Genomic DNA, 19170 nt, shown 5'->3' on the forward strand with positions numbered 1-19170 from the left:
GGTCGTCGTTATAATTTCACCATTTCCGAATTCCGTTCCGTACGCTCGTCCAAATGGTTTCACCGTCGTCGTAAATAGCAACAGTTGGGAAATTAACATCTGTGGTGTGACGCGAATTCATACGCGCATGCGCGATATTTGATCTTGAATCGCGTATAAACGACTCGCGCGAGATTATAAATTATTATTTGAAAGCGAAATATTGATTGCAATGATAAAAATATAAATAATGATAAAATATCGTGATCGTTTCTCTCTTATAAAGATTTTTTTTATTTCGTTCATTTATTTTTTTTTTCTTTTTTTTTATAATATATTTAATACAATTCAATTGATTATTAAAGTACTCTTAATTAGAAACAGAAATTTTAACAAGTTTAATTCTATTAAAATTTATTACAGTAAACTATTGTATTTCGATATTTCTGTAATATTAAATTTAATCATTATTTAATTTGTCGTTTATTGTACAAAAAATTATTGCGAATTGAATAAGTAGAAATTTATGCTTCCATTGGCTATAACGTATATATATATATATATATATTAATATATATTTTAATACATTTAATGCATTAAAAAACAATTAATAATATTATAATAGAGAATGTAATTATAAACTATATTTAATAAAATAAATTATAATAAATTCTAATGCATAATGGCAAATGTTAATATGAGTCATTATACATTTGATTGATGCAAAATTATTAATTTTAAATTTGAAAGTTTAAAATTTGATTTAAATGCAACACGTGAGTTTATTTATAATTGTAACAAGTATAATATTGCATAATGCATGCAGTTTAATTATACATATTTATTTTTGAAGTATAATATTACATATTGCAGTTTAATTATACATAGTTATTTTCGAATTTTTATATATATATATATAAATTAATCATATATTTATTTTCAAATCGTATGTGGTTTAATTATATGTATATAATTATATACTTGTATATTTTAATTATATATTTAATATTTAATTCCATGTAGATTAGTCATACATTTTTTTTTTCAAATGATATATAGATTAATTATATATTTATTTTTTGTTAATAATGCACAAAAACGCAGCATAATGAAAAAAACTATTATGAATTTGAATGACCTTCGACTAATTTATATATTATTATATATTACTCTAAAAATGTCTCTTGTAATTATTAAAATTACTAGAATGATTTATTAAGTTTTTAAAAGTGTATATATATATATATACATAAACTTAGTAAATCAGTTCGAAATATTATTATTGTAAATTAGTCTGATAAAAATAATTGACACATCACATGATACAATAATTTTTTTTTAAAAAATAAAATAATAATATGAAAATAAAATTTTTCGCTATAATAATATATATGTATATAAATTTTATTATTTTTTATTCTTATATATATATAGTAAGATACTTTAAATCTCATTTTAAGATTCAATGTAATCATAATTCATAAATAATAAATATCAAAAATAATTTTAAATTTAAATTATTTTTATATTATGTTAGTAATTTAAAAAAATTATTTTTAAGAACTATTATAAGTAGTTTTGACCAAAATTTAATCTTTTACTTTAAAATTACAGCGAACTTCCACCAGTGATATGAAAAACCCTCATTAAATTTGCAAACTCCAATTTTAGAGATTAAAATTCAAAAAATTTCTCATACACTTTCATTTGTGATAAAGTTCATATTCAATGAACTATTTATACGATAAATTTTAAAAATTATTTTTATGAATTCTAATTTTTAAAAATATTTTCAAGAACTATCATTTATAACGTAAAAAATCTAATTTTATTTCTTTGCTCTAGAATTACATCAAATTTCCAGCAATGGCATATAGAACTCTCGTTAAATTTACAAACTTCAGTTTCTGGCCTGTGTTTTAGAGATTTCCATTCCTGGAGGAACGCAAGAGACAAAGATTTAAGGTGTGCCAGGTTAGGAAATAAGAAAATAAAAATCCTTAAATTTCACTCGACTGCCATACGACAAAGAGTTTTTGTTCGTATCGTTGTTAACATGCAGACATCATGCGGTTATTGCATATCAACGAAGCACGAATCTTTTTTCACCGGAAACAGCTCTTGGCGTAACGAGATATCTGCATGAAAACTCGTTCTCCGTATTCGAAACTTCGATCTTCGTTTTGGAGAAATCGCAAAAATTATCGCGATCTGCTCCATGATTTTTTCGATCACGAACGGCATTCTTGGAAAAACTAACAAAGGACTTTTACTAGAAAAAATTTTTCTTTAAAAATACACAAAAATAATTGTTTATTGAAAGTTTATACACATAAAAATTTATTGCACGATCTTTTCAATATTATGAAAAACGTTATTAAAAAAATTATTATTTAGAAAACACATTTTTAGAAAACATTTTTTGTTGAATTTTATTTAAAAATAAGTTATTTATTGAAAATATTAAGTTAAAACGACTAGAAGAAAATTAAAATCTTTCCATAAGTAAATAAATATTATTTTGTAAGATTTATTTTGTATTATCCATTTAATATCAAATAATATATATTATTTATTCGAATTTGATTTATTCGATCAATTAATTAAACTATAATTAAAATATAAATTATAATACAATACATAATCATCAAAGATAATTATGTTCTACTTTTCATTCTTATTCTTTAAATAGAAATACAGATTCAATGCTTTATATAAAATATATATATATATATATATATTATACAATATACATTATTATTAATATATCAATATATTGTATTTAAAAAATTATTTTAAAAACTATTTATTTAAAATTATTATATATATTATTATTATTATTTAAAATGCTATTTTTTTTATATTTCTATAAAACCTATTCATTTCATTCACTTTTTTTATTAAAATATTTGTAATATTTCTTAATAATTTATATATATTATAAAATATATTATTCGAAATATTATTTCTTTATAATTATCATAAAAAATTCAATTTACAAAATGTATGAATTCAAAGTAATATTCATTTTCATTTTATCTATTTTAAGAATCTTTCCTAACCTCGCGCACAAATGAATATATTTTCGATTATACTTCATTTCACTTTTTATGTATCCAACAGCATAAGAATTAAAACCATTAATCAACGATTGAATTAAATTAAACAAAGAATGCCTAAAGGACATTTAAACCAACTATATCGTGGAACGATCGTTTATCGTATAAGAATCTCTAAAAAAAGAAAGAGAAATATTTCCATTTCGTTTCAGCGCTCGGCTACTTTCGGCTATCATCGTTGCCGCTCGGCAACGAGAGAATCGTCGCGATCTGTTGGCGAAAACAAATGCAAATTCATTGTCCGCGCGATGGACGCGCAGTTATTATAGCAATTAATTAAAATTCCTGTCATTATACGTCGTTCCTGTTGCAACCCTGCGTGAACGAGGTACAGTCACTTTGCATGCACCCTCAGTAAAGGTTTTCTGTTCGTGTTTCTGATAACATGCTATTGCGATTGGAAATTACCGTGGCTCACACGCACGCCAATGGCGAACACCGTTTAGAAACACGTGGAATACGTGAAAAATGAAACCAATTGCGACGACTTGGGAAAGAATGCTTTCAGGATATTCTCGTAGACATGTTAAATTAGATATAATTTATGTATTCTATTTTTTTTTTTTTTCAATATGATTATTGAAGTGGAAAAAAATCAAAATTTGTTTGATCGTATCTAATCTTACGAATTTAATATATGAAAAATTATCTAGAAATTAATTTTTGAAACAATATAAAATATAGAATGGTAAAATTTTGTTTTTAAATAATTATTATTTTTATTGTATTATCAATTGAAAATGAATATATAAAATTACATTTACAATAGAAATAAGTGATGTTAAAAAATTTTCTGAAATAATTTTTTAATTTATTTCAAATTTTTTCAATTTATTTAAAATTATTCTACGCAATAAGAAACCTTATTTGCTAAAAAAAGAAATTATACTATTACTAAATTACCGAACAAGAATAAAATCAATAAATACAATAATTTTTAACTGGTTTGCGATAAAAAATTTGATTATATTTATATTTAAAGTTTACATTTCACAAATCTATTTATAGAAAGCAAGTTTCATTAAAAGTTATAAAAACCAAAAAAAAAATTACTTCTACATGTGTTTCGTTCCGCTCTAATTACAAAGTTAATGAAATGAAGAGAAAATTTATGTTCCTTAAGGTTCAATTACTTTCTGTTTGATATTAATTTTCTGACATTATTATACTGATGAAATGAAAATTCACATGATTGTTTGAAGTTATTTTTTTATTGAAAAAATTAGAAAAAGAATTTATTGAATTCCAATTATATTTAAATTTTCTATTCAGATATATTTAAAATCATTTCGAATGGAAAACAAAGAACATAATTATTTTCATATCTTTAAATTATTTGACAATATATGTTTTGTTATTAAAAAATTCCAACTTTAATTAAAAAACTTATGAAATCATGATATTGAAAATTCTTTCCATTCTAATAACAAAACAAAATTGAATAACCGATAAAATGATAAATAAATTTCTTTGATTTAATATTTAAATAATATTAAAAATATTTAAAATTAGTTACAAAAAATTGTCTCGATACAGTTTTATTATAAATAGATTCTTAACCATACATGACACGAAATTTTAAAAGCTGAAAATAGCTTCGCTCTCTTTATCTCCGACACTTTCGAGGAACAGAACCGTTATCCAGGATCAAGATGGATCGTGGTTAACAGAGGATCGAAGAGAGAAGAGGAGGCATCGAATATATTTTTCAAAGGATGAGTATCGAGAGTCACCCAGTGAATGTGGATCAGTTCTCCAGAGCGTGATTATTCGACCCATTTTACTTGTAATTCTATCGAGTATAAAGACTGCTTCTATTTGAGGTTTAAAGAAACGTAAATCAAGAGCCGCGGTGAATGCGGATCAGTTTTCTAGGATATGATTACCCGACCTGTTTTTGCATCGTAATTCCATGTAGCGCCAAGATCTGTTTTCATCTGACGTCTCTTTGTATCGATGAAAAAACTAATCAAATATTAATCACTGATAATTTCATCATTGATAGTTAATTTTTATGGAAATACATATTTTTCACGTTTCATACGTTTTGCATATTTTACGTGAATGACATATATTTCATCTGCATATTTTTTTCCCAATCATATCGATTTTGCTTACGTGAGAATTTACATTGAAAATTATAGATAAATCACGAATTTTTATAAAATTAAAAATCTTAATATAGATCGATATTGAAGATTGAGATTTTCTCTTATGAATTTTCATGAATCACTTTCATGTGTGATTTATTTTCAGTTATTTATCATAGATTTATCGATCAATAGAGTAAAATCTTTATGCAAATATGTTTCTTATATTTTCTTCTTATCAATATAAATTTTTTTTTTTAATATCCTAAATAGAATATCGTAAATATGCACTTTCATGAAATTGAAAGCTTAATATTAAATATTTTATTGTATATTATATAATATTATAATATTAATCTTTCCTTTTACAATTGTGAATCGTTTTTAATAATAATGACATCGAATTCTTTTTTACTTCTTGATTTCTTTATGACTAAATAAATAAGATCACCAATGAATTATGAATAAAATGGTTAATAAGAATTGATTAACAAATATTTCCTTACAAATTTACATATTTATTAACAAGTTTTTTGTTTTTTGTGATAGAAAGAAAAGATGCACAAAATTTTAAAAAAAGTTTATTCGTTAATATAACTACTCTTACTCTGCCAAATGCTAGAGAAAAGAGATATAAATATCCATAAATTTTATAAAATTCATAATTTTGAAAAACGAAAGAAATTTTTTTCATCATTTTTTAATTTTAATTTTAAAAATGATTGTTTAAAATTTAATAAAAGTTAGATATATTGAAATTGAATAAAAAAATGTTCATTCATGAATTTCGTGATTCATGAATCTTTTTTGGAAATATTTTTTCAATTGATTATAATTGAACACAATTCTATAAATTTAATTAATCATTTATACTTATCTGCACAAATTTGTAAATAGTTCTATACTTTAGCATATATTTATCTATTATAAAAAAAAGAACAATGAAATTTTCTTATCGTATAAAAAAAATGGAAAAAAAAAATTTGTTTCAAAAAAATTTCAAAAGAAGCTATTCATTTCAAAAGGCAAATAGAAGTATTTAAACGAATAATAAATTAAATTAGAAAGTAACGGAAACGTGACAATTACAAAGTTTCTCGTTAGATAAAGTTCCGTCATCCCACGGCTATTCAAAACTAAATGTAATATGAATTTCAAGCAAGTTTTTCCTATTGGAATACTCACTGCGAGGATTACTTTGAAATTCAGCCACGTTAATTCGAACGCCATGGGATTCGGAAAAGCCCAAGCAAAATTATTTAAATTCAAATTCCCGGACTAGTAGGTATCACAGAGGATAGCTCGTGAGGAAAAAAAAAATGAGAAAAATAAAAAAATCCTCGAGATTCAGAATCTCTGCAAAGTATTGTGATTCCTATATAATTAAAATTGAACCGAATGACTTCATTCGTATTCATAGCTAATTAAAATCGTTCGTCTCTGACAGAAGCTGACGTTACTGGAAGGCAATGTAGATATTATTTTTCCAGAAAAAACACGAAAAGAAAACTATACCGCAAATTTAGAAACTATCAAAGTAGACCATGGGAATGTATGAGATCACTTTTGAGCAACGAAAAAATAAATTTTTAAGATTTATATTGGTATCCATATCCCATGAATTTATTTACCATTTTATAAATATACATGAAAATCATTTTTGTTATATATTAATCTCTCAGTTATTTAATTTATTAATATTTATTAATAATAATTTATTAATTGATTAATTTTTAATTAAAACGATATCATCAAATATTTTATTTATAATTTAATTACATTTATTCTATTCTAGATGAATAAAATTATTCAAATTAATGAAAAATATTTCTTTTAGAATTGTATCATCATTCTAATATATACTATCATAAAAAAATTTGGAATAATTTTTTAAGTTTTTATTTAAAATTTCTTAGTGCTTTCAAGTTTTTGTAAAAATTGTAAAACTTCATGCTATTAAAAATATGCGTAAAACTATCTTTATTTTAATTAACATAATTTTTTACTCAATAAATTTTAAATTTTAAAATGAACAATACATGAGAAAATGATATTTCAATCGAATATACAAAACAAAATATACAAAACAGTAAACAAAATTTTTGGCAGAATGTAAAGATAATGCAGATAAATTTGAAAAAGACGCACTTCCTTGTTTAATATTTCTTTGAAACATAAATCTTAAAATTTAAATATATCAGACATTATGAAAGTTAAATAGATTCATAATAAAGACAAATAATTTGTCCATATGACAAGTCGATTTTAGAACAAAAATATTATCTTATATAAACTTTATAATAAATATTTACAATGTTGGCACAATTGTCATATTCAAATACGTGAAATCTTATGATACAATTTCAAATTCATTTGTCACATTTTTGGCATATTTATTAATTTATTTATTAAAAACAAAACGTATAATAATAGATTGTAAATCTAAAAAAATGGCATCTTTCGAAAAAAAAATAATTAAATTTATCAAAAAAAAAAAAAATTTTATTCATTTTTATATCGTTAAAAGATTTTCTAACAAAATTTTGTTAAAATTTTAAAATTTAATATATTCTTACACCAATAATTGATCACAAAAATCAATTTAACAATAAAAAAAATCTTATTCCAGACTATTAATATTATTACTTTTCCAGAAATAATAATAATACAAATAAACAACCAAAAACAATATAAAAATTATTCGATTAACTATCCTTAGAATCCTTAGACCAGTTGAATATAATTAAAAAATAAAAACAAATCATTCATTAATAAAAGTAACAAAATAAAAATATCAGAATTCAGCAAGCACGTGAATAAAGATTTACATTTTTGAAATGAGATTTGGCATTCATGTAAACCGTAATTAGCGTGTCGCGTTTCAAGAACAGCGGAACCAGCCGATTAAGGCCGAGATCACCCGAACGTCAAAAAACTGACATTACATCCGTCTTATCCGTCGTAGCATTATGTCGCAAGACACAGAAGCGGTAACGCATTCGGTTTACGCGTTCCTATGTCTCGCAACGTAATATTGCGACGGATATTAAAAAAACAGACACAACATCCGTTTTTTGACGTTCGACCTAAACGGTATCAGAGAAGCCTCGTGTGCCACGGATTCCATCAGCGTCTCGTGGGTTGCGTTGCGTTATGTAACGTAACTACGTGGTGTAACGGGGCGGTTGGCAGTGTGGGCTTTTACATTGTCCGTTTCTGTGCCACGCACCACCCCTCCCGCTGCGCTTTCGTCGCTTGGGGACAAAAAAAAATCGATACCCTCTCTCCCTACGATTCATTCTCTCTCTCACTCTCTTTCCCGTTACCGGGCTATATACATATATGTACAGACCATCATCCCCTAGCATGCGTATCTCCGGGTTCTGCGCGCCCCGTGTGTGCCCGGTACACCGTGTGTACCGAGTTTTCTGGCTGTTCCTGGCGTGCGGCAAAAAGGTGTACAAGCGAATAACAAAGCCTACGATTTTTTTTCTTTTTTTTTTTTTTTACGTTTATGCACATTTTCAATCCTCTACGCGGGAACGATGAAACATGCATCCGTTCGAGAGATTGTTTGAATGGAATGATGGAGACCGATCGTTGAAATATTATATTAAATGAGAGGGGCTAAAAAATTAAATTATTGAATAAATCATAAGTTTTAGATTTAGATTTTTTTTCGATATATTGAAATGTTTGAATTGTTGATTACACGATTAATATATTATATTTTATATATATACGTAAAAGGATATTAAAGACTGTTATTCATCTTTATTCTATCAAAAGTTGAGAAATTAAAAAGAAATGGAATCGAATCAATCATTTCAAATCTTTTGACGGAATAAAAAGCTTAGATACGTATCTTCGGAAATGTTAGTTACCACTTACTTGAATGTAAGATGCACAAAAGACATTTGTATATGTACAGAATATTTCAGAAGATTTTTAAGAGAAAGATTATTTACCATTTTAATAAAGTAAAGAAATCGCCCAAACTATGAACTTCTGACTTTAATGAAACTTTTTTTATATGTAAAATTGTCCTTTCTCCTTGATCATTTGAATTTTTTTAATCCTTTGTCTGTCAAAGAAATATGTATATGCTTTCAGAAAAATACTTCATTTCCATATAAACTTCTTCTAAAATGAACTACAAAAGATGTACAACAAAAAAAGTTCAAAAGAGGGTCATTTTCTACGATTTCTTCATTAATTTTTTTCTTTTCGAAAGGAATTTTTCTTTTCTGTAATAAATACAATATTATAATAATACAAAATATAATATAAAATAAGGAACAGATTTAATTTCCAAAATGAATTTTATTTCTTGTTAATAATGTCAAGAAAAATTAACATCTTCATAATCTTTATAAAAGTCACTTTAGATGCATTGTTTCATTAATTTTGAAAGGATTAATAAAGAAATCTAATAAAGAAGAGAACCTGAAAACTCTGATTTTAATGAAACTTTGTGAGTATATATAGAACATAAGTATATGAAGAATAATTTTCTTTTCATTCGAAAAAGGTGAGTCTAATCTCCAAAGTTTTACGTTCTTTCTTGAATATAATTTTGTCACAGTACGAGATGGATTAAAACTTTAAATGTACCAATTATTCATTATAATTATCGTTATTTATATAATGCAAAAAAGTTCTCTTTTTTGACATAATATTTATATAGATGATTACGGTCAAGATCGTGAAAATGATAGATTATGATAATTATAAATATTCCAACTTATATTTTTATTACAAAATTATTAAAAAACATATCGATAATTATAAAATTATAAAAAAATTTCTATAATTTCATAAAATTATAAGATTAATTTGGAAAAAAAATAGTGAAATAATAAAAAAATATTAGAAAAATTTTTCGAATTCACTTTCATGATTAATATATTAAAAATTACAAAAACAAAAAATGATAATTTAAAAAAATATTAATATACTATAAATGAAATACAAAATATTAAGAAAATATTAGAAATATGAAATATTATGAAATGTATAATTTTCAATATTCTCCATTATTCGTCAAATAAATTAAATTATTTTTTTTCTTTCTATTTTGCTATCTAATCTTATCACGATAAATTTTTATTATTTAATCATCATTCCAATCGTTTGAAAGCACAAGAAAATTGAGATAGAGAATACTGTTGCAGAATCAAAGCTAACCTTTCGTTTGTGATCATTCTTGCTTGACGAAGAGCAATCGGGATGTTTGCACGACGTTTGCTTCCATTTGCTTTTGGCTAAGAACCATGTTTCGTGGTCTGTACTTCTAATTCAAGGAAAGTTACAGAACAATGTCTTGGTTTTGGATTAAAGACTAAAGTGGTTGAACTTCAATGATCAAATAGATTTCTGTTCAGCAAACGTTTCTTTCAAACGATATTTTTAATTTTCAAAAAAAATATTTTGCAGAACATATCAAAGTGTATAAAAAATTAACTAACTATTTAACTATTTTAATTTTGTGAAAAATTTAAATATAAAAATTCGAAAAATAAAAATAAATTTCACGTGAAAATTATTCGTTAAAGTATCTTGTAATTTTTTTATTTATTAAATTAGATTCAAAATAAAAACTCGAAAATAGAAATAAAATTAAAAATCATGAAATCATAAAATTTACATCGAACAACGTACAACTATTTAATCTGCATTGATTTTCGATTTAAATTCGGGTGAGAAATTAATTTATTACAAAGCTTCATCAAACATATATTAAAAAAACACAAATTTCCATTTAAAAAATTAAAATTAACTTTCATAAATTCTTGACTCGTAAAAAAATAAAAAAATCCGTCGACACTTTCATCAAAATATTTCTAGCTACGAATAATAATAATAATAATAATAATAATAATAATAATAATAAAAACATAGTAAACATTTCAGTGAAACATCCTATACATAAATTTCTTTCTATTTATATCCAATGAATTTAGAATTTACCACAAAAAAATGCGAAATACAATTGCACTAAAGATTCCGGTATATCCTCAAAACGCAAACTCGAAAATTCCACTTGAACGAAATTTGTTCCTCGAACACGCGACACTCTTATCGATCATCCTCTCGCCACGAAAGAGTAACAAATCATAAGTTCTCTCGCGGTTGACGATCTAGTGAACCATATTTCGCTTTCATACACTCCTGTAGCAATAAGAACGGTCGCAAGAGAGCGAGAGCGTGGCTCCACGACTTATAAATCACGTCGACAATCGGGGTTAGGGTAAGCGGCAACCCTTAGAAACCTGTTCCAACCCAAGTTAGGTCTGGTCGGCCATTGTTCCGCTCCATTTCGAACTTTCCTGACCCGGTATATATAAAAGGGTCGCGTCTAATCGCACGTATCACGCATGTTAATTAACAGACCAAGCCCTTTATACCGTCGCGAACAACGGCCACAGATAATCGTAAATTGCTTTCAATTTAACACGCGACTGAGAACAATCATTTGTCCCGTTATGGAACTATTCATCCTCTTCTCGTCACCATCGAATATATAAATTTTTTTTCCTTTCTTTTATTGAGATGAATTGTGAGATTGAAAGCGATTTAATTTGTTAATTTAAATTGTTAATACGGAGAGTTGGCGGGAATAATTAATACGAAAGGACTGAGTATTGGTTATTTTTACATTTTATTTTTCGATCGAATACGCAATTATTACACAGAGATGCAGTTTTTTTTTTATATATATTTACGAGAAATTTGAATATACAAAAATCTGAAGAACACGTATGATATAATATGTAAAATATTTAAAGTAAAATAATCGTTATGATATTTAGAGGATAAATTAAATCTTTATTTAGATCCCATCAATTGTACGAAAATATGAATTTGTATATACATTTGCATGAGACATCATGAGACATCGATGTATCGTAAGAATATTTCTGGCAAAAGAATATATTAAAATTTTATTTATATATTTAACATGCATTAATATTTACAAATAATTTTTAGAAATTATGAATAATGCGGCAATCAAAAATCAATATTTAAAATATTGAATTATATTTTATGCTTTGTTGGAAGAACTGTGTTTTAATAAAATTCAAATACATTGCAAATTTTCAAGAAACGTGGAATTGGCTATTGCCGATCGTAATTATTTCTGATATTATTTAAATATTTGTCATCTTCAATACAACGTTACATTTTATAAAATATATGACATATTAAATTATATTTTACAAATATTTGAAGTACAATATATATTTAAAATAACTTTTTTTCTTTTCAGATAAATAATAAATTATAATAATTATTAAATTGTTATTTATATTAACAATTAAGAAACATATTGAATTATTCGAAAATAATATGTTCATTGTAATTAATATTTAATAATTAATTAAATATTTATATAATTAATAGTTTATCTTTTCCAAAGAGATCTATCTATAATCATATTGAATAAATTTTTGGTTTTGAATTTCTATTGTTTTTCGATGCTCGATATGATAATTTTGATTGAGATTTTATAAACTATATATTTTAATTATTCGTATTGTAATGACTATTTATTCTTTACATTTTTATATTCTATTGTTTCAATAAACAATAATGTTATTAAAAAATAGAAATTAATAAAAAAAAATTATTTCAATTCAATTCAACGAAAACATAACTAATTAACAACAAAATCTATTAACACGAAATAAAAAAAAACATGAAAATAATCGCTGATAAAATTTTCTAGACAAATTTTTTAAACATTCCAAGATAAAATGATTTTTTTTAATTGTATTATCTCGAAAATAAACAAATCAATTAATTAGCAATAGCACAAAACTTTCAAAATTAAAAATCTTCTTGTATAAATTAATCGAATTAAAATAAAGAGATGTCGTCAAGAAGAATGAAATATCTAATTCTCGTTTGCTTTCAGTGAATGATGGCGACTTTGTCCAATGTTCGTGCGCTATGCTCTCTAATTATGCGAGCAAAACAAAACAAGAGGCCGAAATAGGATTAAGTTAATGAGATAAATGAAGTACTCACCTATTTTTCTCCAGCTCGTTATGAGTTGTCCTGCAAAAGAAAAAAAACGTTCTTGTTAGACTTCAAAGCAGTGAAATCGTTTGCTTTGGCGTTATTAAGAAAGAAATGGAAGGGAAAACGATGTGTTTAAGTGGCTAAGAAAATTAAAACAGGCGGGAAGCAAGAAACTTCTAAACGTTCTTTGCAAAGCAAATGAAATGTAGAAATTTATAAGAAAGTAATTTAAATAAATGAATAAGGAAATAATTTAAATAAATAAAATCTGTTGACGATGTTTACTATTAATGGTCGGAATTTATTTTATAATAATAATATTTCCTACATTTTATTTTATAATTTATTTTATTATTAATCTCATTGAAAATATATATAAATATACATAAGAAAAGAAAAAAAAATAAAAAAAAAGACTGCATTTTCAAATATAAGTAATTATAATATTATTGACTTGTTTTTTACTTAGTGTGAATTAGTAATTAAAGTTATATAAACCACAGAAGAGTAGTTCGAAGAACTAATAATTTTTAAATTAGTATTTTTTAATCTTTTCATTGTAATTTATTTTATAATAATTCTTTTCCTGATATTTAAAAACCAGTCAATTATTAGTAGAAGATCATAGAATACATAAGATGAGATATATAAAGCATGATAAGCTTCTTTCTTCAAAATTGTGATAAATATAAATTTATAATTTAAACTTATTAAATAGTTTTAACATTTTCATTGATTATCGAATTCTTGAGTTTGAAATGTTTTTAAAAATTTTTATATGAATCATATATAAAAATAGATATAAAAATAGAAATAGAATAAAACGTAATAATATTAAAATAAATAAATTACGATAATTTTTCTAACGAAATTTTCAAAATGCGAAATTTTTTTAAGAACAATTTAAGCTTCAAAAGTTTAATAAATTCGAGTTTGAAAACTTAAAAATTGAATGCTCTATATAAAAATTGTTTTAATTTAATTTTCTTATTACCCTAGATTTTGAAAACATCTGAAAAATTTCTAAAATATTTATCTATGACTCTTAATTCAATTCATACATTTATAAAGAATTAAAAAAATAAATGAATATAATAAAAAAAATTAAAATAATCGATATTATAAAAATATATTACATAAAATAATAAATATAAAAATAAATTAAAATAAATATTAAAGAATTAAAATATTAGAAATTTAAATATTTTTATCATATAAAACTTGTAATGAAATAAAGGAATAATGATCTGACAACTAAAATTTTCAAGTATTGAATTACAGAGATTTTATGGTCGGTTTCGATTCTGTTTTCGATTGATGAACACTCTTGAAATAAGTTCAATGACCTTCCCGCGCAGTTATTTAAGACACAATATACGATGAAACTGCTTTTGAAGTGTGTTTCGTATCAACATAATTCAGAATAAATTTATCGACAATACCTTCGACATGCTGATAAGATATACTTTCAGCTATGCTTTGTTCAGATTTTATTTTAATAATCTTGTACAATAATGGATTTATATTCGCGAAAAATAATTAAAATCTTGAATACATATTTTATAAAAGATATTAAATATTGTACATTGAATTGTATATTAATTTTGAGTTTAAATTTTTCGAAATAAACGATTCCATCATTCTTTAAATCTATAAATAACGAGTAATAACTATTAATCAAAAATTCAATAAATTATCAACAAAAATCCAAAAAAAAAAACAATCAAATAAAATTTCCTTTAAAAAGAGTATTTATATAGTTTTATCTTTATATTGCAAAAAAATATTTAATTTTCAAATTATTGTTATTTTTCAAGTTAAAAATTAGTTTTCAAGTTTCAAATATTAAATTTTCAAATTTTCTAATTTTTCGAATTCTTAAATTTTCGATTTTTTAAATTTTTTTACCCAAGTTTTCAAATTTTGAGAATTTTTGAAGTTTGAATTTTTAAGTTTTTGAATTTTTAGAATTTATCAATATTTAATCAATATTTCGAAATCTTCCATCTTTAAAAATTTTAAATTTCTTAACTTTTGAGCTATAAAATTTTTTAATTTTTGAACTTATTTTTCGTTTAAACTTTTTAATCTTTTTTTTTCCCCGTTTTCAAATTTTTCAATCTTCAAATCTTCAATCTTGAAAAATTTGAAATTTCAATAATTCCAAAATATCATTGTTTCAAAAACTCAATAAAACTCCAATACCAAACCTATTATCTTACTCAAAATAAAATCAAATCAAATCTCCCCAAAAACAATTAAAAGAAAACAAAGAAAAATAACGAAAACCACAAATAAAAAAAAAAGTAAAAAAAGATAAAAACAAATGATACATCAAATTCGACAGACAGTGTTCGAAAAAACACGCATAAAATCTATTTTATCGACGTGTTTCGTCAAGATACCAACCTGCTGCCCTGGGATTTTTTCGTCTTTGGCCTTTTTGTGACCGTCCGCATATCATCGGGCATCGGCATCGTCGAAGCGTAGCCATGTTCAGCTTCTGCAATGACAAACCAATCGGTTCGGTCAGTATCTGGTCCCGATCCATTCGCATCGCGCGAATTCCGAAAGATAGCCGCGCTCCCTCGAGAAAAAACCGCTTGCCTCGCCTCGCGACCAACACAACTCGTTAAAGCGCGCGTACACACACAGCCGTCGCGAAATAAAGTCACGTTCCCTCTTCCCGACATAACTTACAGCGGCATTAAAGCTGGACACGAAGCGGTTCTCGTTCGAACGACAAGGATGAAGAAAGGACTAAGAGTGAGCGAGCGAATGAGAAAAATAGAATGAAAGGGAGGACTGGCCGAAGAGATGCCGGGAGACGGTCGAAAAGCGCGGAATTTATGTTACGATTTCAGTTAACGCACGCGACGTGTTGCAGGGAACCGAACGATGCACACACGTGACGTTCACCTCGAATAAATTCGAAATTGTAACAATGCGAGAACGAGAGCGGGAACGAGCCAATTTACGAGCTATCGGCAGTTTCGAATCGACTGGATATAGAGGTTGTTAGGGATAAATGGGAGATAGGGGATGGAGATTGTTTTTTGGGTGGGAGAATGGAGGATCTTGGGGATTGGGTAATTGAGAGATGTTGGGAACGAGCATTTTTTCAAATTTTTTTTTTTACTTTGGAATAATGAGAAATGTAGTGATAGTAGTTTTTGATACAAATTTTTAATGTTAAAAGTTACGAAATTTTTACTCATTAGATTTTCGCTTATCTAACCGGATTGTCGTAAAAATAAATCATTATTTTAAATATATATTGGTTATTATTCTTATATATTATATATTGTTATTATTTCAATTGTATTATTATAATATATGAATCTAAAAAAAAATAATATTGATAATATAAAGTTTGTTCCTATTCATTTTAAGTATAAACGTAGCCATTCCTTTGTAAAAAATTTCTTATTTTATTCAAGATGACATATTCATGATTCTTCTTCGATTTATCGTATAAATTCTACGATTGCCTGAATATTTTTCAAAGTAACTATAACAAATAAAAATACTCTCCAATTTAAAACAGTAAGAAAGAAATATAAAGAAAATTGTTTTTTTTTTACGTCATCATTTCATATTACTCTCTCTCGTATTTACGATGTTTTCAAATAAAAATAAGAATCTAAAAAAAACATAGGAAACGCAATAAAATCAAATTTCTCAAATCCTCCGGAAATTTACAATCTACCGTATCGAGAAGAACGAAACTAAATTTCTTTGATACATCTACACTTCGCGACGCCAAGCACGCCAAAATCCCGAAAAATCTCACGGAATATCCATCGCCTCGCCGAAATCCATCGAAAAGAAACCTCGCCATCCACGAGGAATGTAAAAGCTGTTTGCTTAGAAAAGTGAAATCCCGTCGAGAAGTCTGAGAGGCCATGCGCGATAATTCAACATTCCCCTCGGTCTCCTCTAGAAATTCCTGCGCGCCGCGACAAAACAACGTTGCAAAAATAGCGAGCGCTGTAATTTATCACTAAAATTGCGCACAGGATGGCCTGGAACGGTCTTGAAGCGTCCACTCATCGGAACGAGAGATTGATATTATGTAAGGTGGACGAACGGATCCGAGGACGAGTTAAGGACACGGGGATGGCAAAAACCCATCGAAATGTCGCCCAATGATGTACTAGTCACCATAACGATTGGTGTAAATTATAAATGCCACCTTTTGCCGGTGTCTCTCCTCTCCGTTCCTCCTCATCGTGCAACACGGGGCTTAATGGCAACCGGTGAAAAAGAACAAGCGGCCGCGACGCATCGACCATCTGTCCTCGTGAAAGAAGAAAAGCGTCTCGTTCGCATGCCATGACCATAAGGCCGCCTCATGCAAAAGAGAAATTCGCCTGATGAATAGTACGGCCAAGTTATGTGTGTTCGTTGAGGAGGGTGAGGAGGGGGGGAGAGGAGGGGACCTTATGAAACTCGTTTGTCGATTCATAGAGAGGAGAGGATTGAGCAACCACTCGTTTCCAAAAATTCGAAACTAAGGATGTTGTTTTGCATGGGAACTTTAGAACAATGAAGAATAATGGGAGAAAATTTGATTTTTTTTTTTGTTTGTTTCGTTAAGTTGATCTTTTTTTTAATTATTATCATGATTGTTGTTGTTGGATTTGTAACGGAATAAAGAATTAGAGCTGATCTATTTTATATGGTTTGCTTGGTTTGGAAACTTTTAGCGAATATTCTTTTTCTGCAATATCCAAAATTGAAAAAAAAAAATTAAATTAGATTTACGTTTGGATTAAGTTTGTTTTAGATTCCAATAAATTATTATTTCGTAGAAATTGTATTTTAACAAATTCTAGAAAAATGTTGCATTATAAAAATCTCGTAATGATGCGAACTTTAAATTTTACATAAATTAAAAATCTTGCATTTCAAGAAAAAAAAATTAGTTTTAATTATTGAAAAATTATTTTGAATAAAATTACAAAATAAAAACTATATTCATAAATCATATCAATAGCATTATACGAATTACCTGTATTTTTTCAAATTTTCTGATTAATTTATTGTTTTAATAATAATATGTATGAAGTTTTAATAAAAAAAAATCTTTCGCAATATTATTAAAATTGGAAAAAGTCAAATTATAATTATCCTTAACTATTCAATTACCCTGTTTTTGAAAAAACTTTTCAAAACCTCTTTTTTATTTTTATCAAAAAATAAAAATTGAAAACTGAGATATTTTTTTTTCATATGTTATATATGAAATATCATATCAATACATGCATATAATTTTATAAAATTATTGCTTATTTTTGAAACTCTCCCACTTCGAATATTTTATTAATAAAATAAAATTTTATAAATTTATTATTTAAATCATTATATTGATATCTACTGAGCATAGTATTTACCTATCAACTTATTTCGTCCAACGTGAATTTTATAAATAGATCAGTCATGCAAATTTCTTCATGACATCACGATCTATGATTGATCGTTTTAGAAAGTGTACTGCTATCAATGGACATCGCTTTAAACATTTATAACATGAACATTTAACTTGCATACTATCCTAATGTGTCTTGGAATGTGATCAAATTTTGATGTCAAAAGAACTTCAAGGTCATATCAAGGTCGTAAAGTCAAAAATAAGCAAAGTCATAATTTAAAAATGTTATATGTTATATGAGCGAAAAAATAAGTGATTTTCTGCAAAAAGTTTCAAGAGCAAAATGATTGAAAACAATAATTTTTCTCTTCAATATCGATATTTCTCTGTCAAAACATGTATATATAAATATAAGATAGTTATAAAACATAAATAAATATATTTCTACGCAAACGAAAAATTCTGTTCCAAAATCTACTCTCTTCAAATTATTATTTTATTCAACAATCGGATATTATACAATTAATAATATTAGATTTTTAATGTTTAACAAACAAGAAATAAAAAATACAATATATTCATC

At 25.7% G+C, this 19170-nt stretch overlaps 1 protein-coding gene across 14 annotated transcripts in view; it reads right to left on the bottom strand.

Moving 5' to 3' along the window:
* LOC108000770 (max dimerization protein 1) overlaps positions 1–19170 on the bottom strand; it is a 410762-nt gene that overhangs the window by 383662 nt on the left and 7930 nt on the right. For all 14 annotated transcript variants that reach the window (XM_062085369.1, XM_062085364.1, XM_062085375.1 and 11 more), the window contains 2 exons: positions 15623–15716; positions 13220–13249 (listed from right to left, as the gene is read on the bottom strand). In XM_062085369.1, the coding sequence (XP_061941353.1) occupies positions 13220–13249; positions 15623–15716 (124 nt within the window). The remainder of the gene's footprint in view (positions 1–13219; positions 13250–15622; positions 15717–19170) is intronic.

Source organism: Apis cerana, linkage group LG15 (assembly GCF_029169275.1).
Source record: "Apis cerana isolate GH-2021 linkage group LG15, AcerK_1.0, whole genome shotgun sequence".
Taxonomy (NCBI): Eukaryota; Metazoa; Arthropoda; class Insecta; order Hymenoptera; family Apidae; genus Apis; species Apis cerana.